Raw genomic sequence first — 27,928 nt, 5'->3', positions numbered from 1 at the left:
GTGTGTGTGTGTGTGTGTGTGTGTGTGTGTGTGTGTTCGGAGGAGGGGGAGAGAGCCCCTAAGCCACAGGCTGACTGGGATCAGGTCAGGGCACTGATTACAAGCACTGGCAGGAAAGTAGGGAGCTAGCAATGAGATTCCAGGAGCAAACCTAGACAGGGGGCAGGGATCCATTTCTTTCTCCTCCCTGGTGGTGCTTGGAATTACTGTTAACCTAAAGGGCAGAGATTGGAACCTCTGGACCCCTCCATGAGGGAAGGATGAGGCTGGCTGCTCCCGGAAAGAACCCCTAGGGAGCAGATTGTCTCTGTCCTGGGTGGTCACTATGGGTCAGGCTAGACTCAAGGGCAGTGGGCTTGAGGTTAAGTGTCCCTAGCCCCCTCAGAGCCCCTCGTGGTAAGGCAGTGGAGACTTCTTTGATCTTGTGCTCACTTTGCTTTGGGCCAATAGCATTAAGAAAACCAGTCTGTTTTATTGTAATGTACAGAACATAGTCTGCAATGTGTTGAACCAAATCGGAAACCCTACATAAATTTGCTGAGTCAGAATGGACTCGCTGCCAGTTCACCATTGTTACTGTGTGACCAGGGTTAAGACCTTTCCCTGCCATGGGCCCCAATTACCATGTGCCACGCACTGCTGGGCGAGCCCTGGCCGGCAGTGGTTACGAGTTGGGTGGCTAACTGCAAGGCCAGCAGTTCAAAACCACCAGGCTCTCCTCTGGAGAAAGATGGGCTTTCTGCTGCCAGACATAGTGAGTCTCAGAGACCCACAGGGGCAGTTCTACCTTGTCCTAGAGCAGTGGTTCTCACCCTTCCTAACGCTGCGACCCTTTCTCATACAGCTCCTCATGTGGTGGTGACCCCCAAACATAACATTCTTTTCGTTGCTACTTCATCACTGTGATTTTGCTACTGTTATGAATCGGGCGGCCCCTGTAAAAGGGTTGCTCGACCCCCAAAGGTGTCACGACCCACGAGTTGAGAACCGCTGAGCTGGAGGGTCGCTATGCGTCGGCATGGACTCAATCGCAGTGAGTTGGGTCTTTTCGGAGGCACTGCTGGAAGTATTTTAACAAGTCGAGGAGTTTGTTATTGCTGCTGTGTGTTGGCCAGTCGATTCGGATGCATGGAGACGCAATAGGAGACAGGAGAACTACCCTGCAGGCCTTTCTAGGCTGAAATCGTTACAGGGGCGGATCACCAGCTTTTTCTCCGTCACGGGCCCTGGGCAGCTTCGAACTGTTGACCTTTCAGTTAGCTGCGTACTCACTGCCAACCCACTGCTATGGGGTTGAAGCCAACTCATAACGACCCTGTATGGGTTTCCAAAGCTATGAATCTTTGTGAGAACAAATAGCCTCATCTTGCGCCCATGGATCGGCTGGTGAATTTGAACCAGAGAAGGAGAGGTTAGCATTCCAAGGCTTACCAGGACCCCTAGCTTAATACCTAACCCAAAACCAAACTCACTGCCATCGAGTTGATGCTGATTCATAGTGGCCCTATCGAACAGGGCCGAACTGCCCCTGTGGGTTTCCCAGACTGTAACTCTTTATAGGAGCAGAAAGCCTCGGCTTTCTCCCTCGGAGAGGCTGGTGGTTTTAAATTACTGACCTTGCAGTTAGCAGCCCAACTTGTAATCACTATGCCACCAGGGCTCCTGAGCTGAGTGCATAGGTGCAAGGATTTCTCCTCCATTTGCAGGTGAGTTCGCCAAGCCACTTATTGTGTGAATTCTGGCCAGTTCTTCAGCCCCTCTGCCCTGTAGCTCACTCAAGCTACAAAATTCAGAACAAGTGACCAGGTCCCAAGCTAGTATGTGGCAGAGCCGTCCTTTGAACCCAGGCAGTCTGGCCCCTGGAGCCCAGGTTTTTTAACCAGCATGCTCTAGTGTTTCCCACAGGGATGAATGTTCAGCTTCAGGAGCAAAGGGCTGTTCCAGCTTGGAACGTTGGACTAAGCCCAGAGAAATGACTCAAAGCTCAACAGGAAAGTGCACCAAAGGAAACACTCCAGGAACCACAGTTGGCCAAGGGCAGGGACAAGGTCATCCCTGGCTTGGTGACCTTGCCCTTCTCTCCTTCCTGATCTTGCAGAGGCCCGACAGCCAAGCCTGTGCTGAAGCCTGCTTCCGACCGGTGCGTGCACCCTTCCCAAGTTCCCAGCGCATGACATCACTTTAGCCAAACCAAACAGCCAAGCCCACTGTCGTAGAGCTGGTTTTCCAACTCAGGACAACCCTATAAGCCAGAGTACAACTGCCCCCTAGGATGTCTAAGACTATAAATATTTATGGAAGCAGACTGTCACCACATTCTCCAGTGGAGCAGCTGGTAGATTTGAACTGTCAACCTTTCGGTTAGCAGTCAAGCACCCAGCCACTGTATCACCAGGGCTCCTTGGGCATCGCATTGTCAGTTTACTATCAGCTCTGTTGGGAGGTGTTCAGCACTGACCAGTAAGTACACCACTGGGAGCGGCCTGTCTCAGACAGGTGAGCAAGTGCTTTTCCAGAGACAGAGGGACGAAAGAATTGACCTCTGACCTTCATAGACTACTCACTGTCATCGAGTTGATTCTGAATGATTAGCAACCCTATAAGACAGAGTAGCACCACCCCAGTGAGGTTCCGAGACCGTAACTCTTTACTGAAGTAGACAACCTTGTCTTTCTCCTGAGGAGCAGCTGGTGGGTCCAAACTGCTGACCTTGTGGTTATCAGCCTCACGGGTAACCTACTACATCACCAGGGCCCCTCTAGCCATCTCTTTCCTTCTTTTTGCAGGGAGCCTCAAGCCTGCTTCTCTTGGGTGTGTGTGTGTGTGTGTTTTGTTTTTCGTTCAAGTTCAACCAAGCCCAGTTGAGCCTGGAATCTTGAGCAGCTTCAGTGTAAATATGATCGCTGTGACCCTTTGTGTCTCACGAGCCTCGCTGTTGCTAGCACATTCTGAAGGATGAGCTTCTTCGGGGCTCTTTTTCCAGCAACATGGAGCTATGGACCCCTGAACATTTGTGTGGCTGGCTCAGGTGTTTCCACTGGGGCCTCCTTACCACAAGAACAAGGATCCCGAGATCTTCATATTTCCCAAACGTAAGGGGAAACCATATCCCACCAGTTTTTCAATACCTACTGTCCAGACAAGATGATCTCATGGAGTCATACTATCATCACATTCAGGGGCCTCCCCCCCAAACTAAACTCACTGCCATTGAGTGGATGCCGACTCAGAGCAAACCTATAAGACATGGTAGAAGTGCCCCCTGTGAGTTGTCAAGACTGTACCTCTTTAAGGGTTAAGTACAAAGCCCTGTTTTGCTCCCTCAGAGAGGATGGTGATTTAGAACTGCTGACCTTATGGTTAGCAGTCCAAAGTGTAACCATGACAACACCAGGGCTCTCCAGCGCTCTAAAAACTAATAATTATAACCTGTTGTCATTTAGTCGTCAATCAGCGTAGATTTTCCCCTTTGATCTTTTTTTGGTAATTAAACATTTTTATAGAAGCAGACTGACACATCTTTCTTCCATGAGCATGGGATTGAGCCGATGACCATTTGGTTAGCAGTCAAGCACTTAACCACTGTATCTCTAGGGCTGCTTAACTAGAAGATAAGGGTTTGCTATTTCTGGTTTAACCTTGGCTGGCTGCCTCTGGGCCCTAGGAACACCAGTGATTCACTAGTCAAATGACCCTACACTTCTGGCCTTAGAGAGCCATTTTTAAAACAGTTTTATGGGCATATAATTCACACATCATACAATTCAAAAGCGCAATCATACTAAAAAGAGTTGCACCATCAATTTTAGACCATTTGCTCAGTTCTTGTGATTAATGGTTATCAGCTCACCATTTCCCCCAACCTCCCCTGCCACGTCCTCCAATAAACCATCGATTTAGTCATCGTCTCCATAGTTTGACTTATCCTGAATTTCATATACAGAAAAACATATTCAAAAAGTATCCAACGCCCCCCCCACACACACACACACACTGCACTTGGCATTGAGAGCAAGGCTATTCACACTTCTGGTCTATGGTCAGAGGGAATTCACTGGAGGCTTAATTTATGTGTGGATGCTGCAAATGGATTTGGGGCTCACACTGTCATCCATAGCCTTCTGCAAACTAGGTGTTCACAATTTCAGCCCTGATACCATTCCCTCCTTTAGATTTAGATTTTATTATTTATAATCCTTGGATCGCAACTAGCATAAATAGCCCACCCAAATGCACATGGTTGAAACGTTCCTTAGAGTGAGTCTGTCATTTCATGTCTCATCAACTCAACTTCAGAAAAGGTTACACAGTATGTTGGTACTGGAATTTTAAGATAATGAAATATTGTGTGGAAAAAGAATCTTATCGATGCAGACCAGAATTTCACATTCTTATGGAATCCAGATCCCCTGGATGTATAGAGGCTGGATTAGCCCCCAACACTATTGCCCTGGGATCATCTTTAAACCTTAAGCCAAAAGCAACCCCTGAAATTCTTCTTAAAACCAAATAATAGTTAAGCTTCATTAATAGAGAATAGCTGCCTAAAGCACTGTCCTCTTTCAAGGTCTACCTCTATGGGACCAAAGTGGCTATGGCAACTCAATAGATTACATAAGAACCATAGGCAGCAGTGAGTTTGATGTGAATGGGGGAGGACCAATTTGGAAAAGGAGGGTGGGAATGGTTGCACAACTCAGAGAATGTCATCAAGGCCCCTGAATTGTTTATGTAGCAACTGTTGAACTGGTGCATGTATTATTGTCTTTGTTCTCAACCACACTGACAAAAAAATGAATCATGAAATCTCAACTTATTTCCATATGTGTGTGTATGGGGGTACCCCCTCAAGTTATTTTTTTTCAAAGCTATGCATTTAATTGTTTTTTACAAAACAACCTTATCACCTTCAAAGTACTCTCCATAACACTTAATACATTTGTCAAATCTGCGATTCCATTCTTGGAAACATTTTCCAGACTTGTCTGTTTGGACGGCTGACAGCACCTCCCTCGCTTGGATGGCTGACAGCACCTCCCTCGCTTTGTCTTCACCTCTTCTACATCATCAAATCTCTGTCCTTTCGTGTCCCTTTTCATATGAGGAAACAAAAAGAAGTCACACGGAGCAAAGTCAGGTGAGTAAGGTGCATGGGGCAAGAGAGGCATGCTCTTTTTTCCTAAAACCTGGTGCATTAAGATGGCTGCGTGAGCAGGTGCATTGTGGTGGCAAAACCAGTCCCCCATCTGCCACAAATCAGACCTTTTCTTGTCGCACTCTGTTACACAATCTTTTCAGAACCTCTAAATAGAAAGCTTGATTAACAGTCTGACCTGGTGGAATGAACAAACTTCAAATGCACTATTCCCCTTACATAAAAAAAAAGAACATTGGGGTTTTTTTGGGGGGTATATATGGAAATAAATTGATCATCACCAAAGAATGGAGAGCTTGCTAGATAAACCATGCCATGCTTTGGCAGTGCTAACCCTTGGTTGAACTAGCACTTGGTCTTGAAGTCACTCATCATGGCTTCTACTTGTTTTTTCTCTCTCTCTCCTAATACAGAATTGGGGCATCTGAAAGGTGAACACTCTAGCTCTGGACTCTAAGGTCCACGGTGTGTAATTGTGGGGAGCACATAATTTCATCTCAGAGCTTCCAAAGCTGCTGTATGGGAGTGAGTCCCTAAGCTCCGGAGAGAGCCTAGTTGATTGACTGCCCATCACCCAAACTGAGAAAGGACTTTGCTGTATCTCTGCTGATGGTTGAGCGTGCAGCCATTCTCTTCCAGAAGAGAGGGCTGTGGAGAGAGGAGAAGGGAACATCCAGAGTCCAAGAAAAGGAACGCCATTAGCGAGCACACGCGAAGTGTCAGAAAGCATGAAGGAGTGAAATACCCGATTCAGTGGTGGTTGAGTCCTACAAGGTGAACGAGTTCCCAGCGTCTCCCAGACTAAATGACTTCAATTGTGGTAGTTCGGTAATCACTTACAATCAGTAGGGGTCCCTGGAAATTTGCAGGTCCGCTTTCTTGCACAGTTTGGTGACAATTATGTGCCATGGCTGTGTTTACAAATTAGGGATTTTCAAGGGCTCCAAAGAGAGCCTTGGAAAATGCCAAGCAAAGAACTGCTGTTTCGCATCTTTGTTCCCCAGCAATGTCGCTGGCAGCTGTTCAAGAAGCAGTGGGAGAAACGAGGGACCAGCCAGACCCTGGGCCTCGTCAGGGCACTGCAACTTAGTCTGGGTTGCCTCAGGTACATCCCATATCGCCCCCAAGTCTCTGGATCTCTGTGTGTTCCACAGAGACACGGATGACAGATGCTCTGCTCACTTCACCGCCCCACTAAGGATCCGCAGTGCTAATGTGGGGAGGAAAGTATTTGGAAAGGTGCGGAGGTGGGTGTGGCAGTTGTTACTTGCCCAGGAGCCAACTCCAATTCACTGGGTGGTTACTGGGAGGCTAACTCGCGCCGTCATCTCACAAACCTCATTGAGCTGTTTTGGTGCTCAAGGGTAGACAGGTGTTGGACGATGACATGGTTCTCATACTTGAGACTACCCCGCACTTGAACTCCAGCTCTCCCCAGCGGAACAGGGCTAGGAGGACACAGACCAATCCAATCCACTGCCCAGGCCTTTGTCCTCAACTCTATTGCCTCCTTTCCAGTTGGGCTCTGGCTCCTGTGTTCTGCAGTCAAAACGAACTCGACAGCAGTAGGGGACTCAGCCAACTCGCTTACAAAATTCCCACTGGGTTTCAACCAGCTCACGTTCCCCCAAGGTCTATCCCTCCCTCTGGCCTAGACAGAGATGAAAAAAAAAAACCAACCCAACAAAAGTCACCATAGCCAGCTGCTTACCAAAAACGAGCAGAGGGTCAAGAACCGAAGAAGGGGAGAGCTCTTGCCAATAGATCCGAATGGCACCCTATTTAATCTAATTACCTGCAAAGCCACATCCAGCCATTAAGGATCCATATTCCGTAATAGAATTTCCTGCTATGGAAATACTCACCCACGCACAGGATGTTGAAGCAGAAGCCCTGGCTGACTGATTTGTTCACCAGCTGGTCGGGCAAGCTGTCAAACCCCACGTGCCCAGCCAGGGGGACAGTCCGGCAACCTTCACCCTAATTTGAAAATGGAAGGAGGGGAGAAAATGAAAAGGTGCTGAAAAGCAATCTGGGTCTCCCTCTCCATCCTAGGAAGTAACCGTTTCTAAACACACACACACACAAACACACACACACACACACACTTGCGCCTGTGCCCCATCTCCCGCAGGCCTGGTATGTGATCTCTGCCCCAGCCGCTGCCTTACTCCAAAGCAAAGAGGTCTCTTGGCTTCCAAGTCATGGAGTCCTGGGTACAGGCATCCTCTGAGCTCCAGAATGAACTTGACCATAGTTCCAGACAGAGCAGATCCCAGAGGAGGCTTATAAAGATGGGAGAGTGACATCAGGGGATGACGATACCAGCAGAAAAGGTTGCATGTGGACTTCATTGCTTACAAGTTGGGTAACTTTTCTCCAGCTGTCCTCCGTGTTGTTATTGTGTGCCATCAAAGCCGAGCCCGACTCACGGGGACGGAGTAGACCTGTCCCCTGGGCTTTCCAAGGCTGTAAGCTTTAGGGGAGCCCTGGTGGCAGAGTGGTTACGCATTGGGTTGCTAACCGAGAGGTTAAGAGTTTGGAACCACTGTTCTGTGGGAGAAAGATGAACCGTTCTACTTCCGTAAGAAGTTCACTGTCTCAGAAGGGCTCACAAGGGCAGTTCTACCCTGGCCTGTAGGGTTGCCATGAGTCATCATTGACTCGATGGCAGTGAGTGTGTGTGTGTGTGTGTGTGTGTTTCATCTTTACGGGAGCAGCACACCAGGTCTTGCTCTTGCAGAACAGCTAGGTGGGTTCAAACTGCCAACATTTCTCTTAGCAGCTGAACATTTAACCATTGCATCACCAGGGCACCTTGCATCTGTCATATGAGATAGTAATACCAGCTATCTCACAAGGGCAAACATTAACAAACTTGGCTGCTCATGGAAAAGTTGGCGATTCTGGTCCACCCAGAGGTGCCGCGAAAGAAAGTCCTGGCAATCGGCTTCTCTAAAAACCATCCATAGAAGACTCTATGGGGCACACAGTTCAACTGGAACACACATAGAGTCACCATGAGTCAGAATGGATTAAATGGCAACTGGTTTGGTTTGGACCTTAGAGATGACTGGGAGACTCCAATGCACTCGAAGATGTAATGGTTAACTTAGCACAGTGCCTAGTATAAGCAAAAGTGTTCAATAAAAACTACAAAGAGACTTTTAAAAAGTAGTCAATTTTCTTGGGGAGACATTCTGGGGATCTAAAACTGGCACAGAGCAGAGATTATGAACATAGGCTCTCTCGGCACTGGTCCTGAAGGGATCATCTGTCCTGGATTCCCTGTGTTTCCAGTTCCTATCTGTTCCAGTGTACATCCTCTGGTCTAGCTAGACTTGCAAGATAGAACTCAGATCATGATAGTTGGGGGGAAGAAGCGGGGGAGGAAGCATTTAGGAACTAGAGGAAAGTTGTATGTTTCATCATTGCAACTCTGCACCCTGACTGGCTTGTCTCCTCCCCACGACCCTTCTGTAAGGGGATGTCCAGTGGCCTACAAATGGGCTTTGAGTCTCCACTCCACACTCCCCACCTCATTCACAATGATATGATTTTTTGTTCTGATAATGCCTGATACCTGATCCCTTCGACACCTCGTGATCGCACAGGCTGGTGTACTTCTTCCATGTGGGCTTTGTTGCTTCTCAGCTTGATGGCCCCTTGTTTACCTTCAAGCCTTTAAGACCCCAGATGCTATATCTTTTGATAGCCAGGCACCATCAGCATACCGGGAGGGTGGAGGGAGGGTGGGTTGGAAAGGGCGAACCGATTACAAGGATCTACATACAACCTCCTCCCCGTGGGATGGACAACAGGAAAGTAGGTGAAGGGAGACATAGGACAGGGGAAGATATGACAAAATAATAATTTATAAATTATCAAAGGTTCATTGGGGGGAGCGGGAGGGAGGGGGGAAATGAGGAGTTGATGCCAGGGGCTCGGGTGGAGAGCAAATGTTTTGAGAATGATGAGGGCAACGAGTGTACAGATGTGCTTTACACAATTGATGTATGTGTGGATTGTGATAAGAGTTGTATGAGCCCCCAATAAAATGATTAAAAAAAAGAAAAGAATATAGGCTCTGATGTCAGGCAACCTGTGAGTCCCACCTCTACCACTTGGGGTCAGGGTGACCTCACTCCAAGTTTCCTGATCCATGGACTCACAAAGTGACTGCTCTGAGGATTGTATAAGACACTTATATAAGACACGGGTCCCCTGGCTGTCAGCAGAGTGCTTTGGGTATGCATGGAAGCTTCTAGAAATCATGGGGGAAGGGGGGTTCTATGATGCGTTCATTCTACGTTTCTGTGAACTTTTGGAAGGCACAGTTTGGCAAGAGATGGGTTTGGTTCTAGACCACTGTAAGAAAGTGAATATCGTAATAGAATAAGTCACACTGACTTTTTGGTTTCTCGGCGCAGCCACGTCAGGTTGACAGGATCTCGCCATCAATTCTGTGTGCAGCATTATGAGGAAGGAGTTTGAAATACGAAGAGACTGACCCTGGACGTGGGACCCAGAGATGGGAAGTGAGCACATGCTGCTGCTGGGAACGTGCTACAGACCGGCCTTCCATTTGTCAAAAAACAAACGAACCCTCCAAACAACAAAAACAACATCAAGTGCAAGAAAAAGGAGGTTTGTTGTTAGCTGTCGTTGAGTCTCTGGTGGCGTAGTGGATACAGGTTTCGTCAGCAGTTCAACACCTGCCCTACAGCATAGCTGTGAGTTGGCCTCGACTTGATGGTTGGCCTTTGAGTCTGCTCCTCACTTGCAATGGGGACTCTATGTTTAATGGACTGCATAGCTGTGATCCACAGGGTGTTCATTGGCTGACAGGGTTTCCCCAAGGAGATCGTTGAGCCTTTCCTCCTGGTGTGTCTCAGGCTGGAAGCTCGACTGACACCCCCCCAGCGTGCTAGCACAAGCCTTCCCTGACAGATGCAGGGTGGCAGCATGTGAAGTGCTTTGACTGGGAATCAGTCTCAAAAGTTAAACTCACCGCCCTCGAGTCGATGCTGACTCCAAGTGACCCTAGAGGACAGAGAGAACTGCCCCCGTGGGAGACAATGACTCCTCTTTATGGGAATACAAAGCCTCTTCTTTCTCCCATGGAGGGGCTGGCGGTTTCCAACTGCTGTCCTTTCAGCTAGCAGTCAATGCATAACCAATATATCACTAGGGCTCCGATAACTGATTTAAAACCAAACCAACCATTGCCATCGGATTGATGCCGATTCACAGCTACCCTATAGGACAGGGTAGAACTGTCCCGTGAGTTTCCGAGACTGTAACTTTTTACAGGAGTAGAAAGCCCCGCTTCCTCCTGAGGTGTGTTCGAACTGCTGCCTTTGTGTTTAGCAACTCAATGAGTAACCACTATGCCATCAGGGATCCAAATCAAACAGCAGCTGCTGCGATATCATTGCATTGTGAGCTCATGCTTCCACACAGGTTCCTGAGCTGACACTTTATGACTGCTTGTGGCTCCCTGGAGTGAAGGGAGTTGTCATTGGGCTCCAATTGGGTCCCTTGATTCCAGAGGGGTGAGCCACAACCATCCCTAGCCCTAGAAAGCAGAGGGCCCTTGCCTTGCCTGCAAGGTCCCCACGCTCTTTACTGTTACTGGATTTTCAAAGCAGGGATTGCCTTAAACAGGGGCAGGCTTCCAGAGAGTTGAGGTGGGGTTGGGTCCCAAGGGGCCTGCTTCTACTCGACACTTATCAACTCCCTAAGGCCATAGGGGAGAGCAGAGGAGAAGGGACATTAGAAACGGCCAAACTCAACAAGAGGAGGGGGCTGCGAATGAGTATAGGTTTCTGTTGGGTGGAGTGGCACCAAGATTTCTGCCACTGTGGCCAGGAGGCCTGTGCCAACATCCCAGGTGGAGCTAGTGGGCAGCTCTTCTGCCAAACCAGACCCCCTTTTAGTCCAGAAGGTCCGTGAAAGCCTTCACACTAAAGGAACCAGGGGGAGGGTGGCAGGGAGCCACTCGGCAGCTGACATAGAACTGGTGCCCAGATACCCTCTTCACTCAGCTTGGGATCCCACTCCCATGGGCATCAGCCCATCCTCCAAGAATGACAGGGCTAGTGGTGGTGCTTGCCATCTGGCAAGTTCATTCCCCGCCCACACTCCCAGTGGAGCATTCTTGACAGACAACCATATGGCACCCTTCAGTGGGGTTGGTGGATTCCGTGCTCCAGAGGGGCACCTGGAGACAGCCGAGGTCCCTGAGGGAAAGGCCACATCACTCCAGGTTTGGTTCTACACCCCGCCCTTCTCCCTTGCTCCACCCCACCCACCCACCCCACCCCTGTTTCTCCGCTTTCTTTTTTTTAAAGCAAGCCAAGGAAGATGCTTGGTTCCCCACTGTTGTTTCTTGGTCCTCGCCACTGCAGGAGAGGCATATGCTTTCTCGATGGAGCCTCCTCCGCAGCAGGCATCGGAAATTGGGATGGACCCAGAGTTGCGGTTTCCTGAGCCATATTTTATCACCCCTGGCTGCCTCTTCCTGTCTCCAAATTCGGCAACACGAAACTTTAAGTGCTTCAAAGCCTCTGATCCAAGTGCCAGAAGGAGAGGAGTTTTGCAAACTAAAGACAGTGGAGGGCAGTAGGGAGAGCACCACACCTTCTTACATCAGGGTCACAGCCTCGCAGGCATTCCCCTCCTCTCCCGCCTGCAATTGCTTCTGCCACTGCTGCCAACGGCCATGGGGTCCGCCTGAGTCCTGGTGACCCCATGCACAACAGAGGCAGATTATTGTGATCCATAGGGGTTTCTAGTGGCTGATTTGGGGAAGTGATTGGCAGGCCTTTCTTCCTTCCTTGTCCATCTCGTCTGGAAGCTTCACTGGAATCTGCACAGACTGCTGGTGGCTGGACATGAGATGCATTGGCCAGGAATCAAACGAGAATTCTATCACTGCTCTAGCCCAGTGCTGTCAGCTCCCTAAATAGCGGAAGAAAGAGTTGGGATTTATTCCCTAGGCAATGGGAGTGAGGGGATTTTGAGTGTTTTGAGAGGGGAGGGTCAAGAAAAGGTGGTGATTTCAAACGAGCGAGTCAGATCATTCCAGCTCCAGGGTGCTTGATTTCTTAGAGGAAAGAGAGATTAGAGGCACAGAGGCACATGAGGAGATGGCTCCAATGATCTTGAACTGCCAGAATGACATCTAGACACTGTTACAATAAATGCTCACTGCATCTACTTATATTGGAAGCAGGCCACATCCTCAAGGAGATCTCATCTTAGGCGATTGTTACAAAAGACAACTAACTGAAAGGTTGGTGGTTCAAACCCACCCAGAAACACCTTGGAAGAAGGCCCTGTGTGATAGTTAAGGCTTTTTGTCACTGTAGCTGGACGGATTCTCAGTGGTTTGGCTGTGAAGACCTAGCAATCCTCTAAGATGAGATCTCCTGGAGGATGTGGTCTGCTTCCAATATAAGTAGATGCAGTGAGAAAGCTTGCTTGCTTTGCTAGGTCTGGATGCTACAATTGGTTTACAGACCTCTGGTTCTCTGGACTTGAACCAACAGTCTGCCATCTTACCTACTGGCCTTGCATGCATTTGCCTCCATAGCCACAAGCCTATCACCTTGTTGATCTGGGGTTCATTGGTCCTCACAGCTACACAAGCCTGCAGCCTAACATCTCACCCATAGACTTGGAACCTGCCCCCAAATGGAACTGGCTTGGGCTTGGAACTTGCCCACGCCTACAACCATGTGAGCCTATTTCTTGATATAAACCTCCCTCTATACAAATATATATGCTTTGCCAGTTTTGCCTTTCGAAAGAAGCCAGTCAAACACATCCTGGAAATCTATTTCCATGAAAGTCCTATAGCACACACGTCGCGTCTGTGACACATGGGTTAACATGAATTGGAAGAGACTCAGTGGCAACTGACATGTGGGTTTTTTATTACTTAAACATTACACTGATTAGGTCTTTATTCCATTAAAACAATACCCCTTTGGAACATATGTATAATCTGTATAAATTTTGGAACATGTGGAAATGTAAAAGGGAGAAAATAAAAATCACCTGTAATATCACTTCCAGAGATAATTACTATTAATACTGGTATTCATTCCCTCCCAGTCTGCATACTTTTGTAGTCAATAGGGGTAATCTTGTATATTCTTGTTCATAATCTGAATTTACACTGAGCATTTACAATTTCTTGAGCAATTAGGTCTACTTCTAAAACACGTTTATTGGCCACATAGCATTCCACTGCAAAAGGTTTCTATATTTTCCTAACCAACCTTCTATTGCTAGGCATTGATCGTGTTTCCAATGTGTCAACAATGTCAAAACATTGTTTGTACGTGTTTGCAGGCATTGCTGATTATTTCCTTCAGTTAAATTCCTCGAGTTAAAGCCTACTGGCCCCAAAGACACACACATTTTATTTAAAGACTTTGGGGTTAGTTGTGTTGTTATTGGGTGCCCTTGAGTCGGTCCCAACTCATAGTCATCCTATATACATCAGAACAAAACACTGCCTTGTCGTGTACCAGCCTCACAAGTGTTGCCATCTGCGAGGCCATGGTTGCAGCCCCTGTGTCCTTCATCTTGTTGACCGTCTCCCCGCCCCCCAACCTTCTGTTTTAACAAGCATGGTGGCCTTGTCTAGGGACTGGTTTCTCTTGATAACATGCCCAAAGTGCATGAGACAAGGTCTCACTATCCTCTAGTTTATGAGATAGTTCTACCCTGCCCTGTAGGTTCATTATGAGTTGAGACTGACTCAGTGGCAATGGGTTAAGGATTGGAATGATGAAGATTCTGCCAAGAGGGGGAAATAATCACAAAAATAAGAGAAGATCCATCAGAAGAACTCAAGTAAGAATTCAAGTGGAATTGTAGGAGACTTCTAGAACCCTAATTTCTTCTTTATCTTTTCCCCGGTGTCTGATACACTTGAATTGACAGGAGTACTTGGGGACTAGGAGACATGGGATCTTGTTCACGTTTTCCCCCTGCTAACCGAGATTTATCATCTAAGGAGCAAACTTTTTGTCTCAACTTTGTCCTTGAGAAGGCTTCAGAACTGTATCTATCTAGTTCTTGCTTTAGGAAATCCTGTCTAGCGAGCACCATTCACTCCTGCTTTGATGAATCGTAGATGTCAAGATCACCATTTGTGAATATCAGTCCCCATTGTTCAGCGCTAAAGGCAGTGAAGGGGTGGGGGAGGCCAAGACATTGCACAGGAATGTACACTGACCTCAAGACCCCTGGAAGTTTCTTCCCTACTCCCTTACTGAATCTCTGGTATATCTCTCCTGCTTCTCTCTTAAAGTGGCCTGACTCACTGAGCTCCTGATTACTTTGCACGCAGTTCATTGACTGTTCCCTGGAATACAGTGTGCTCAAGAGGGGACGGAACTGGCAACTGGGCCCAGCATGTCTAATACTACAACCTCAAACTGCCATCTGGAGGAGCAGGTAATGCCATGTTAGGGATTTGAACTGGGATGCTAGGAAGGCCACACTCCACAAAACGTTGACTTGCCCATTTCCTGTAACTCTGCAACTTGCTCTAGGCATCTGTATGAGGATCGCTGTACAAGGAAATTCATGACAGCAGTGTTGATAAGACTTAAAAGAAAAGTAGGAACAATTGTTAAATCCCATTATAGGAGCGTATTCATTCAATTATGGTACATGCATTTTCTGGAATCACTTGCAACCATTAAGAATAATGCACTAGATTTACATGTACTGGTATGCCTAGCTCTAAGACAAAAAGAAACAAAAAAGAAGCTGTAGAACAATATACAGAGTAAGAAGAAAAACAAACACCCAAACTCACACTATACAGAGTAACACAAACCAAAACACATTCACTGCCGTCGATTGGATTCTGACTCACAGGACCCTAGAGGATAGAGTAGAACTGCCTCTGGGGGGTTCTGAGACTGTAACGCTTTATGGGAGTAGAAAACCTCACCTTTGGTTTGGAACTACTGACCTTGCAGTTAGCAGCCTAATGCTTGTCAGCAGCCCACAGCGCCTTCAAGGCTCTAGATATGCAGAGTAGGAACCCATAGATGGAAAATCAAAGCCCTACATATGGGGTGGGAGGGGGGCAGAATTTAAAAATGCATAGAAAAATGGACTGAAAAGAGAATGGGATTTCCCCCATGATCTTTTTGAAGTCCCTTGTATGTGCACTTGCACATCAGTGTGCGTGGGTGCACAGAAAGGGACACGAAAAGACACTCACCACACCAAGAACTGTGGCTACCTCAAGGGGAGAGGAATGGAAAATAGGGGCTTGGTCCTCAGGGGTCATCAGGATGCTTTGGTATTGTTCAATTCTGTTACAGCATGGATGTATTCACGCGGTATCTGTGCGATTTAAAATATTTATTTAATATGAGCCAAGAGCGGGCTCAGTCAGCTTTGTAGCCAATTAGGATGCAGAGCATCTGAGAGGGGCTAAAAAGGAGGTAAACTGAGAGCGTGCTCCTGAGAACCTGGACAGCCCCACCTACACACACACACACACACACACACACACACACACACACGCCCCTCCCCAATGACATTTCCTGTTTTCAACTCATCTGCAGTCACCTGTGGTTTTAAAATACGTTATACCACAATTCAGCTCATAGGCTGAAATGCTGCTCTTTCTCTTCCGCCTCTTCCCCTGAGGACCCACCAATTCCGTTTTTAATTGAATCTTCGTCAGGTTCATGTGGTGAAGAAGGAAGGATGGCGGTTCCCGCTGCGCATCTTTCTCCCATTGCTGCTATTCTGAAAATTAGGGGTTCCACAGCACCCACACCCGTACTCTCTGCACCTCCCACGCTTCCTGCCTGGTCTAACCTCGGTGGTACTGTAAACATGCAGAACGAATGTCCTGCCTCCATCCTTCACCGATGAGACTACGTTGTTGCTCTCATTCTCAGGGCTTAGAACCAAAGGGGAAAGTTGGGAACGCCTTGCCCATGACTCCGCATTCTTCAAATGGTCCAGTGTGGCCCTTGGCCTCCAATGCTAGAAAAGACCCCCACACCGACCCAGGCGAAATCTTCAGCGGCTGTACCCGTCTCTTCTGGTGGGACAAGGGAAAGGAAAACCCAACACAGCCCACAACCCCCAGTGCATTTTTTTAAGAGACTGGAATAAGATAACATCAAAATGGCGACAGAGGTCACTTTGCGGTGGAAGGTTATAGATGTGCCTCTAGTCTTTTCAACCTTTCCTACCAGAGGCCTGGGTCATGTTTGTGATCGGGGTGAAGAAAACATTCTTTTATTTTTCTAAAGCTGCTACAATAATACTTTCGTAGGTAGCAAATTGGCTATATACAGATATATATATATACACATATACATATATATATATATTTAAAACCTTCAATGACAAAAAACACAAAAAGTGTTCTTTAAACCAGAAAATGTGGGAAGGCTGAGTGTGCTAACTTTTGAGTGTTTGGTTTATAGTCTATAATTTTAAAAACCAGTTTTTACCAATAAATACTACAATAAAACCCTTGCATAGTGGTTACACGTTGGGCTGCCATATTTCAGGTCAGCAGTTAGAAACCACCAGCCACTCCAAGGGAGAAAGACGGGGTTTTCTACTCCTGTAATGAGTTACCACCTCAGAAATACATAGGGGCAGTTGTACCCTGTCCTGTAGGGTCACTGTGAGTCAGCATGGACTCAAAGGCAGGGCGTCTAACCGGAAGAATAACAGTTAGTGTGTTCAGCTGCTAAAGAGGAGAGTGAAGGTTCAAAGGCCTCTCTGAGTGCCACACCAGAACAGTCTCCTTCCAGCAGAGCACAGTCATTGAAAACCTAGGTCTACTCTATGACACACGTGGGGCTGACAGGCGTGTGGATTGACCTGATGGCAACTGGTTTCTAGTCTAAGGTAGTGTACAGATTCATGGGAAGCAGAGGTCAAATCGTATATCCTCAGTGAAACAATTAAGAAGATACGTGTTTCCTCTCTCACTGCCAATGCAGGCAAGGGAATATATGCTACCGAATTCTCCGCTCGAAGAAGAACCACAACAGTGCTGAGAAGTTCCTGGAGGTTAAAAAAAAAAAGCAACCCATCCATGCATCCAACCAACAAGCCCTATGCTGGGATTTTCCCTCAGGCCCCGTGACCCAGGCTGAGCAGAAACAGAGTGGTGGCAATTCCCTGTATTGAGAGATGGAGAGAGATTGATTGGAGAGAGAGTTAGCCTCTCTAAGGAAAACTGTTCCATAGGATTTCCAAGGCTGTGTGGCAGTGATTTTGCTTTTCTTCTTGTTGGTATTGTTTTCCCAAGGAGAGGCATCACTGGGTGGTCCAATTGGTTAATGTGCTTGGCTGCTTATCAAAAGGTTGGAGGTTTGAGTCCACCCAGAGGCTCCTTGGAAGACAGGCCTGGTGATCTTCTTCCAAAGCATCAGCCCTTGAAAACCCAATGGAGCACAGTTCGACTCAGACAGGCCTGGTGTGACCATGACTTGGAATGAGCTCGATGGTGACCTTGGGTGGTCGTGATGGGGGTGATGGTCTAAAGAGAGGTAACGGCTACGGATGTGGCAGCGCCTCGAGGGGCCCTTCGCTGGGGGAGCGGCTGAGGGGACCCTGGGAGAGCACAAGGATGATGAGCCTCCCCACACAGAAGGCAGGCTCGTTCTGGGCAAACGCAGATCAATTCGACAGTGGCTTTTCTTTCTGCAAAAGGATTCACAGCAGGGCTGTATTAAGTAGCTAGACCCCAATTCAGCTCTCAGGTATCTTTGTAAGAACACAGTGGCTATGGATACCGCCACGGGCAGACAAAATGTCACCGTTGTTGCTATTCCACCTGCGGAAACCCTGCAGTGCTAAAAGCAGAGGCTTTCTTTCTCGGCAACTCTCGCGCCACCCAGCTCAGCGAGTCTCAGCAGAGAAAGAACCAAAACCCAAGTTCACTGCCAATGAGTCAATTCAGATTCATAGCGACCCTATAAGACAGGATAGAACCGCTCCCGTGGGTTTCCAAGACTGTAAATCTTTACAGGAGTAGATAGCCTCATCTTTCTCCCGAGGAGTGGCTGGTGGTTTCAAACTGCCGACCTTGAGGTTAGCAGCCCAATGCGTGATCATCCCTCCACCAGGGCTCCTCGCGCAGAAAAAGAGTGGAGTTCAATTTGGACACCTCATTTGGAGCAAAAACCTTAAAAAAAATTGGCTGGAGAACAAGAAAATCTACAAACCAGAGACCGTTAGAAACACCCTTAAAAATCACCTCCTCCAACCTGCTCATTTGACAAAAGGGGAAACAGAGACCGAAAGAGAGGAAGTGACTTGTCTCCAGTCAGACAGTCATTGAGGGGCAGAGGGGTGTGTGTGCTAGAACCCAGCCCCCCCACCCCGCCCGACAACTGGATCACCACTCTCAGGTGGAAAATCTGACTCAAGTGGCAGTTATACTTCTTTCTGTTGCTAAACTTACAGGACAGCAGGTTTGTGGTGATGCTAGTCAGAAACTGAAGGGCCAGTGAGAACCATTCAAAACCCTGCAGGCTCAGCAAGGTACACAGAAGGCACCGAAGCAGTGGGTACACTGAGAAAGATGAGGCTGTCTGCTCCCATAAAGACTGACAGCCTCCGAAAGCCTACACTGGGTAGATGTTATGAGCTGCAGTTGATTGGATGACAGTCTCAGCCTGGCCCATTCCCTAGAGCCCTTGTACTAGATAGCCTACCTAACCCAACCAAATTATGGCCAATTCAGGCCAAAGGCAACCCCTGCTTCAGAACTCACTGCCATCGAATCAATTCAGATCATGGTGACCCTGCAGGACAGGGTCGAATTGCCCCTGTGAATTTTCAAGACTCCAACCCTTGACTGGAGTAGAAAGCCCTGTTTCCCCCCCCCAAGCAGCGACTGGTGGTGTTGAACTGTTGACTTGTGGCTAACAGCCCAACTCGTAACCGCTAGGTCCCCATTAAGTGTGAGTCAAACGTTCCCACCAAAGTTAGACACAATTCTCCTCACGCCAGGCTATTGAAACCAGCCTCTTTGAGGTGTTCTGGCTATTGTTACCAGAGTTTACTTAAAAAAAAAAAAAAGTTTACCCACAGGCCTCTAGGTGAAAGCCCAACTGCCCTCTAGGGAGCCTGAATTTACCTCTGCCTCCATCTGGACTCATTTAATGGGGAGTTGAAAAGAAGAAGAAAGAAAGGAAAAAACCCAGTTCCTGCTTTCAGGGTTAGTGTTCAGAGCCGGGGGCCTCTGTTGTGGAAGGAAATTCAACACTAGCTCGCACCTCATCAGGGCTGAGCTCTGCTCTTGTTACCACAGGGCCTTCATGAGCAGTCAGAGAGGAGCCTGACAGGAGGGGAAACCGGAGCCCCCAGTCCTGTCCCTGGAAAGCCCTGCAAATCTTTCCCCTCAGTCACCTTTAAGGGCGAGAAGAATGGATGACCCAACTCCGGGGCCGGCTGAGAGCACGCTGCATAAGCCAGCAGATGGTTGCCTCTAATGAGAAGACGCTGAAGAATAGGATAACGTTATTCCTCAGCCTCCCGAGCATGTGGCCTCCTTCCTCTGCGCAGGCAGCCGAGAATCCCACGGTTTCAAATCCCAGCAGCAGAAGGCCTCCTCCTGCCAAGCCGAGGAGGAAGGGTCTGTGTTTCTAATTTATTCTGCTCTCCCCCCACCGCTTCCAGTTGTTACTTAAAATACTCCATCATGACATGGCTGGTGGCGCCAAGATTTTTATTTAAAGCAATATAGGGAAAAGAAAACCCCCACACAACCCATGACGGCGCTATCTTGGATTTCATCTGAGAAGCTTCTGAACAGTAGAGTCTCCAAAGTATGCAAGTATAGCATTTCTCTGACCCCAACGGGGATGCAGGGGGGGTGGGGGAGACAATGTAGGAGAAGGTGGGGGAGGAGGGACTGTGGCAGAAATCTTATTTCTTAGAAATACCCAATGTTTGAACAAGCAAAACCAAGATGAGCCTGTGCCATCTGGTTGGTCTCTCATGGTTTCATCTAGTGATCAGTAGCAATAAGTCTCTTGATCTCCCTGCCCTCAGGACGTGCATAGGAAAATAAGACTTGTCCAGGGAGCTCTTGTTGCTGTCCTTAGGTGCCATCAAGTCAGTTCTGACTCAGTGACTCAAGGTACAACAGAAGGAAACACCACCGGCCCTGTGTCATCCTCCCAATTGTCCTTAAATTTCAGCCCCCTGCTGCAGCCACGGTGTCAAGCTGTCTCGTCCAGGCCTTTCCTCTCTTTGACTGCCCTTCCACTTTACCAAGCATGATGCCTTTCTCCAGGGATTGGACTCTCCTGATAACATGTCCAAAGTACTCGAGACACAGTCTCACTATCCTCTTGGGGAAAACCAAATCCGACCGATGGAAGCATTTGGAGATGCTTGAAAGAAATGTGTCACTGATCGCTGAACACCAAGCAGGTGCATAGGCAAATGTGAAGAAAAGCTGATGGTGCCCGGCTATCAAAAGATATAGCATCTGGGGTCTTAAAGGTTTGAAGATAAACAAGCAGCCATCTAACTGAGAAGCAACAAAGGCCACATGGAAGAAGCACACCAGCCTGTGTGATCATGAGGTGTCGATGGGATCAGGGATCAGGCATCAAACAACAAAAAATCACATCATTGTGAATGAGGGGAAGTGCGGAGCGGAGACCCAAAGCCCATCTGTAGGCAACTGGACATCCCCTTATGGAAGGGTCATGGGGAGGAAATGAGCCAGTCAGCGTGCAGTGTAGCAACAATGAAACATACAACTTTCTTCCAGTTCTTTAATGCTTCCTCCGCCCCCCCCCCCCAAAAATCTATGATTCCAATTCTACCTTACAAATCCGGCCAGACCAGAGATTGTGTATTGGTACAGACAAGAACTGGAAACACAAGGAATCCAGGACAGATAAACCCCTCAGGACCAATAATGAGAGTAGCCATACCAGGAAGGTAAGGGAAAGGTGGGGGGAGAAAGGGAAAACTGATCACAAGGATCTACATATAACCCCCTCCCTGGGGGATGGACAAAAAAAAGTCGGTGAAGGGAGACATAGGACAGTGTAAGACATGACAAAGTAATAATTTCTAAATTATCAAGGGTTTGTGAGGGAGCGGGGGCAGGGAGGAAGCGGAAAAATGAGGAGCTGATATCAAGGGCTCAAGTAGAAGGGAAATATTTTGAGAATGATGATGGCAACAATGTACAAATGTGCTTGACACAATCGATGGATGGATTGTGATAAGAGTTGTATGAGCCCCAATAAAATGATTTTTTTTAAACCAGTTGTACGAACCCCTGATAAAATGATTTTAAAAAGAAACGTGTCACAGTTATCTGTTGTAGTCTTTCTTTATCGAATGTGGCCTTAGCATACATGCAAGTAGGATCAAACAAACCCAGTTGCCATAGAATCAATTGCAACTCATGGTGACCCCATGTGATGAGAGTAGAACTGCGCTCTGCAGTGTTTCCAAGGCTGTGACCTTCGGAAGACAAGATTTAGAACCCCCAACACTTTGGTCCCTAGTCAGTGCTTGGAGTCTTGGTGGCATAGTGGCTATGAGTTAGGCTGCTAAGCAGAAGGTCAGCAGCTTGAAGTCACCCACCGCTCCTTGGGAGAAAAACTGGGCTTCCGACTTTCGTAAAGAGTCACAATCTCCGGAAGCCATAGAAGCCATTCTTCTGTCCTAGAGGGGCCCTTTGAGTCACAATCGACTCCGATGGCAGAGAGGTTCTGGTGTTGTTTTTTGAGTCTGTTCCTAACCATTTGAAATACTCCGGAGTCCCAGACAAATAAAAGCCCATCTCAATCGTTCATGCTAATATTGGATCACAGTCCTGATGATCCAGAAACCCGGGGAAATCTGGGAAGGATCGCTTTTGCCAGGGACTTGGTTTCTTTGGTTTTGCTCAGGCCAGTGCAAGGGGTTGCTCCCACACAGCCCACAAGGGGAGGGGCCGCGCGCGGGGTACCAAAACCAAGAATTAATGGCAAATTTACAGCAGGGACTTCACAAAGTCAATGCTACACACATGACTGCAGATCAAAAATCTCATTATACTGTCCAGACTAATCTCTCCGCTGGAATGCCGTTCTGGTCTAAGAATGCCACTAACAAGCACATTTCCAGGATTTCGGAAGTAGGGCTTATTTCTGCCTCGCCTCGGGAAGGTCTCATAGGGCAGAGTTCCTGCATGCCTTGGCTATCTCCAGAACCTGGCTTGGGGCCTGGCAGAGTCGGTGCCCAATAAATATAGGCTGAAGGAGTGAATGAAAACAAAGAGCCATTAGCAAGTGAGCTATCCCCAACCCAGTAGCAGAAATGAGGTCTGGCCCTCTTCACTCACCCCTTTTCTGAGAGGAAACCTTTCCTGGCACCCACGCCCCTCGTCCATGCTGGATGATTGCATGTCCGTGTACTGCATACGAGGCAAGAGGTCTCCCTTGTAGCACATATCCTCACTATAATTATATATAGTATTTGCTCAGAAGCCTTGGCAGCGTAGGGCTTATGTGTTGGGGCTCGATCCGCAAGGTCAGCCATTTGAAACCAGCAGCCGCTCCATGGGAGACAAGAGTTCCAGTCTCAGAAACTCACAGGAGCAGTTCTACCCTGTCCCACAGGGTCGCTAGGAGTCGGCATCGACTCGCTGGCAGGGAGTTTTATAGCTTTTTGCATCTGCTTCCCTCACTAGACTGCGACCCCCTCGAAGGAGGCACCGTGTGCGTTGTGGAAGCACTGGCGTTCCCGCCCACCCCACCCCCATCCAACTTCTGGTTTTAACCTTTGGAGCCATGGGCATTTTCTCCAGTGTGTGCATGGATATTGGGGTCTGCTTTTCCCTGCTTTGGGATACATTGCTACTGTTCATGGGAGGTGGTAGAGAACACTGGGCCAGGGGGCTTCAAGAGGGCACTGTCATTTACCAGCCAGACCAGAATGCGACAGCCATCTTCTCCCACCTGTAGGCCGGTCCCTGGAGCCATTGCAAGTTCTGCTCAAGCAAGTTCTTTGTGGGGCAAAGTTAGCCAGGACAAGTTCTTTTCTTAGGGAGACAGAGCGGGACCCTGAGTGCCACAGGAGAGCGCCCCCTTTGGGGTGACATTGGTTCAATCAAAATAAGAGCTTTCTTTCCTATAGGCCGGCTCTGGATAAGCTGTGTTGTTGTTGCTGTCAGTGAGCTTCCAGCACACTGACCCCATGCACAATAGGACACCTTCCTCGTCACAACTGTCACTTTGTCCGAGTCCATCGTTGCAGCCACTGTGTCGTTCCATCTCGTTGAGGGTCTTCCTCTTTTGTGTCGACCTTCGGTTTTACCAAGCATGGTGTCCTCCAGGACCTGCTTCCCTTCTGATAACATGTCCAAAGTACGTGAGAGCAAGTCTTGCCTGCCTCGCGTCTGAGGAGCATGCTGGCTGGACCTTCCTCTAAAGGCAGTATTGAAAAGAGCCTCTGCCTCAAAGAGCCAGGAGATGCAGCCTCTGGGATCTGCACTGGGTCTTGCTAGCTTACCTTGAACAAGTGATGTAACCCCTCTGAGCATCTATTAATAGTAACCCATGTCACCTCATAGGCAGTGGAGGAGGGGCATGCCAAGAATCTTCTCCATATAGAAAAAGAATGCTTAGAAACTAATTGTGGTAGCAACTGTACATTCTAATTGACATGACTGAAATGTGGAATGATATATGTATTAAATCCCAAGTTTTAAAAAAAACGATTTCTGTACTTCTCTGGTTATTTCATCATGCCCACAAATTGTCTCCAACTAGACTGAAAGCTTGAAAGTTCAAGTCTGTGCTTCCTGCTGTGTGTGTATGTATATGTATGTGTGTGTGTGTGTGTGTGTGTGTGTGTGTGTGGTAGACAAGTCGACAAGGGTTACCCATAGCATTGGACACCTATTTGTCATTACATAAACAATCATGAACACAATGTAAAAAGTTGGCATCCAGAACTTTCTGTGGTGTGCATTCAAACAGGATGGCACTATGTACCCAAGAGCTGATCTTCCGCATTGCCTGCAGGCCTGTTGTGGGTTAACTGTGTCCTCCAAAATTGTGTGTTGTAAATCCTAACCCCTCTACCTCTTGTTATAATCCCCTTTGAGCATAGACTTTCGTTTTTATGCTTATAGGACAGTATTAGTGTACAAAAAACGTTGCTACCACTTGATTCCAACTCATAGCGATTTCAGAAGACAGAGGAGAACTGCCCCTTAGGGTGTTCTAGATTGTAAATCTGCATGAGTGCACACAGCCTCATCTTTCTTCCTCAGAGTGACTGGTGAGTTTGAACTAATGACCCTGTGGTTACCAGTCCAACATTTAACCCACTGTGCCACCAGGGCTCCTGTGTTTGTGAGTGAGCAGAGCTAAGACAGGTGCAGAGAGATGCTATGCCACCTGAAAACTGCTCAGGAACAGTAGCTCAGAAGAGACAAGGACCCTCCTTCAGAGCCAACACAGACAGCTCTCCGTTCTCTAAGCTGCCACCCCAATTTCGGGCTTTGAATCACCCCTGCAGACAGGAAAGGTGTCCTGGTGGTGCTGTGGATTAGGCATTGGGCTGCCAAGCACACGGTCAGTGGTTCAAATCCACCAACTTCTCTGTAGGAGAACGCTGAGACTGCCTGTTTCCAGAAACATTTATAGTCTTGGAAACTCTTATGTAGGGTAGCTATGAGTCAGCATTGACTCGACGGCAGCAGTCGACACAGAGAGGAATTACATTTCTATTTGTTACATCCATCCACTTGTGGTACTTCTGTTACGGCACCACTGGAGTAGGATAATGTCTGGGTCGAGGCCACTCATCACCTCACTAGCCATAGTGACCCTCGATTGACTCTGGAGAGGACACACACACACACCCTGGGACACTACTCATGTGCACTGCACCATGTCTCAGAGATCATTCGAAAGAACATAACTAGGCACACTGAGGTGCATTCACTTCTCCTCTGCTCCCAAACCCTGGGCACGTGTTCCTTGGAAGAAACAAGCAGCAACCAGCTATCCAAGGTCTCTTGAGTCAATTCTATCTTCCCCTGGTGAATGACAACTTCATGCAGACACAATGGAGCACCGAGACAAATGACATAAACAAGAGCTTCACTGGGCATGGAGAGTGACATCAGTTTTCCCAGAACCCCACTTAGCATGATAACAAGGTCTCAAGTGCTTAGGCTGTTCTTTCAGCTTCAGGGTCTGGCATACAATTATGTCCTCCATTCTACAGGATGGCCAGGCCAGCAAAGTAAAGCAGAGTGACCCTCACTGCCCCACCCCCACTCCCACTCCATCTGCAGAACAGAGAGCATTGCCTGAACAGTCCTTGGATTGCACCGGGAATGTTCCCCCTTAGAACATCTGCCTTGTGATCTTATTCCAGGCGAGTGTGACCTGGTGAGGCAGTATGGATGGGTCAATGAAAATTCATTAGGAAAAAAATCATTAGTATCATCTTCGGTCACTAAGCATGGACCAAGTGTAATCCTGAAGACGAACGTCTATACTTAAGCTAGGCCATCTTTCATGGAGGTACCTGGAGCAGCAATGCATTCTGAGCGCCCTCACACACCACCGCCATACAGATTACAGCGCCAATCTTGGGGTGCGGGCGGTTATCGAATGTCATGATCACGGAGCATCAGCGCCTGCTACAGCATGTTTCTGTACTGGGGGCTTCCAGGCATGGGACAGGTTCCACAGAAGTGACCCTACCCTTCTAAACAGGAACAAGAGGGTGACATACATTCATCCATATCCGGAGGGGAAAATCCAGTCCAATTCTGGATTCAAGTTTTGAACGCCAATCAATTTCAATTATACCAAATACCTAGAGGCTATGGACACACACACACACACACACAAACGGATTGTATTGCATGGGTCATTTCCCTAGCTAAGCAAGTCACAGGATTGGGGGGGGGGGATTGTGCTTCAGAGCTGTCCATCAAGTAGAATGTGATTTCACAGGACTTGACCACCTCTCTCTCTCACACACACACACCCTAAACCCACCACCATAGAGCCAATTCTGACTCACAGTGACTCTAACTAGGGTTTCTGAGGCTGCAAATCATTACAGGTGTGGACAGCCTCATCTTTCTCCCACAGAGCAGCTGGTGGGTTTGAAACACAGACCTTTCCAGACGAGCACTTACCTGGCCACGCTCCACCCCCCTGCACCCCCAGCCCCAACTTCGGGCTGGTCATTGTGCACTCCCCCCCAAAACCCAGCTACTTCTGGATAGAAAAGCTAGTCCCCAAATAGATCAGCCCCTCCCTTTAGACGAGACTTCTGATCTACACAATACCAAACGTGGAACTTCAGGTAGCCTCAATGTGAATTCCCTGCACATACCAGGCTAGAAAACGTTAGTTCTTTACAGGAAGATTCCGCCCACCCACCCCACCCCTGAGTCGGTTGCCAGCAAAAAGAGAGACACCCAGCTTTTGCAAGCCTCATACTTCTTTCCCTGCGTCCCCAGAGACAGAGGCCAGCTCCACAGGTTTGGTCACAGCAGGCCCAGTTTATCAGAACACGCACCCCCAGACAAGCCCCCAGAAGTCCGCAAAAGGCCAGTCAGGTGCTGAGGAGTGGGGTGCGGGATGGAGAGCCCAAATACGCAGTTTGCCACCTATAGACCAGGCAACTGCACTCCACACCGATGGTCACTCAGGATCTCGAGGCACACAGCAGGAGCCGAGAGACAGCCGGACACACGCCAGGCCAGGGAAGGAGGCACACACAGAAACATAGGCAGACTCATCTAGCGGCCCAGGCAGAAGCCGGGCGCCGTCGCCCGCCCGGGGAAGGCGCGAGAGCGCGCGCAGGCACACATATGGGCGCGCGCGCGCGCGCGCACACACACACACACACACACACACACACACACACATCCAAACGCAGTCACATATGTAATGCATATAGAGAAACCCTAGCCCAGCCAGTCACCTCCCCGCCCCCACGCCACTCACCGCCTCCGGCCCCAGACTAACCCCCTGCTGAGGACCGGGCCCCGCGGGCAGCCTGGGGCAGGGCGCGGTCCGGAGGTCGCAGGAAGGCGGAGCAGGGCCCCCGGGGGCTTGGCGGCTTCGGTGGCCATTCATTCGGCAACGCCCCAGCGGCGGGCTGGAGCAGCTGCAAGGGAGGCGGCGGAGCCGACTGAGGCTCCTAGGGCGATACCAGCGCCTCCTTCCTCCCACAGGCTGGCCAAGCCCCCCACCTGCCCGCCAGGACCGGCGCCCTAGCCGCTGACCCCCGAGGCAGCAGTGCCTCCGTGCCTGGGCTCCGGGATGCTGCCCAGTGCGCTACGGCGGCGGGGCTGGCTCTCCGCAGCCCTTCCCAGGGCCCCCGACCCGGGCGCAGGCCCCCAAGCCCCGCACTTACCACCTGGCGAGCTATGTCGGTCGCTGCCATCGCTCCTGCGTCCGCCAGGGCTGCCAGGGGCGCCGCCGCAACCGGAGCTACAGCACAGGAAACAGCGGAGCTGCTCCGACAAAGAGAAAGTGTTACACTTCGGGCGCGACCAAGTCCGGGGACGGGGGGAGGCGCCAGGGAGGGGGCACCCCCGCGCGCCGTTCCAGCTCCAGTCTCTCCTGGATCGCCCACCCCCCGGAAAGGGGAGGGGTAGGAGGGACGGATGACGCGCGGTACCCCACCTCCGGGAGCAGGCCCGGGTTCTCCCTGCAGCTTCAGCCTCAGGCCTCGGCCAAGGGGGGCGGGGGCTCC

The 27,928-nt window shown here is 49.0% G+C and overlaps 1 protein-coding gene across 2 annotated transcripts in view; it reads right to left on the bottom strand.

The window, feature by feature from the left end:
- SEPTIN6 (septin 6) overlaps positions 1 to 27,690 on the bottom strand; it is an 89,490-nt gene extending 61,800 nt beyond the window's left edge. Inside the window, exons 1-2 of one of the 2 annotated variants that reach the window (XM_004710072.3) lie at positions 27,587 to 27,690; positions 7,021 to 7,135 (exon numbers count right to left, since the gene is read on the bottom strand). In XM_004710072.3, coding sequence (XP_004710129.2) covers positions 7,021 to 7,135; positions 27,587 to 27,616 — 145 coding nt within the window. In that variant the 5' untranslated portion in view covers positions 27,617 to 27,690. The remainder of the gene's footprint in view (positions 1 to 7,020; positions 7,136 to 27,586) is intronic. The other variant, XM_004710070.2, reaches the window with a different exon arrangement.
- Positions 27,691 to 27,928: the final 238 nt, after the last annotated feature.

The sequence above is a fragment of the Echinops telfairi genome, unplaced genomic scaffold (genome assembly GCF_000313985.2).
Source record: "Echinops telfairi isolate 266 unplaced genomic scaffold, ASM31398v2 ScPeMD7_7427;HRSCAF=8465, whole genome shotgun sequence".
NCBI classification, from domain to species: Eukaryota; Metazoa; Chordata; class Mammalia; order Afrosoricida; family Tenrecidae; genus Echinops; species Echinops telfairi.
Note: the sequence above shows the minus strand (reverse complement) of the source record. Positions and strands in the feature narration are given on the sequence as shown.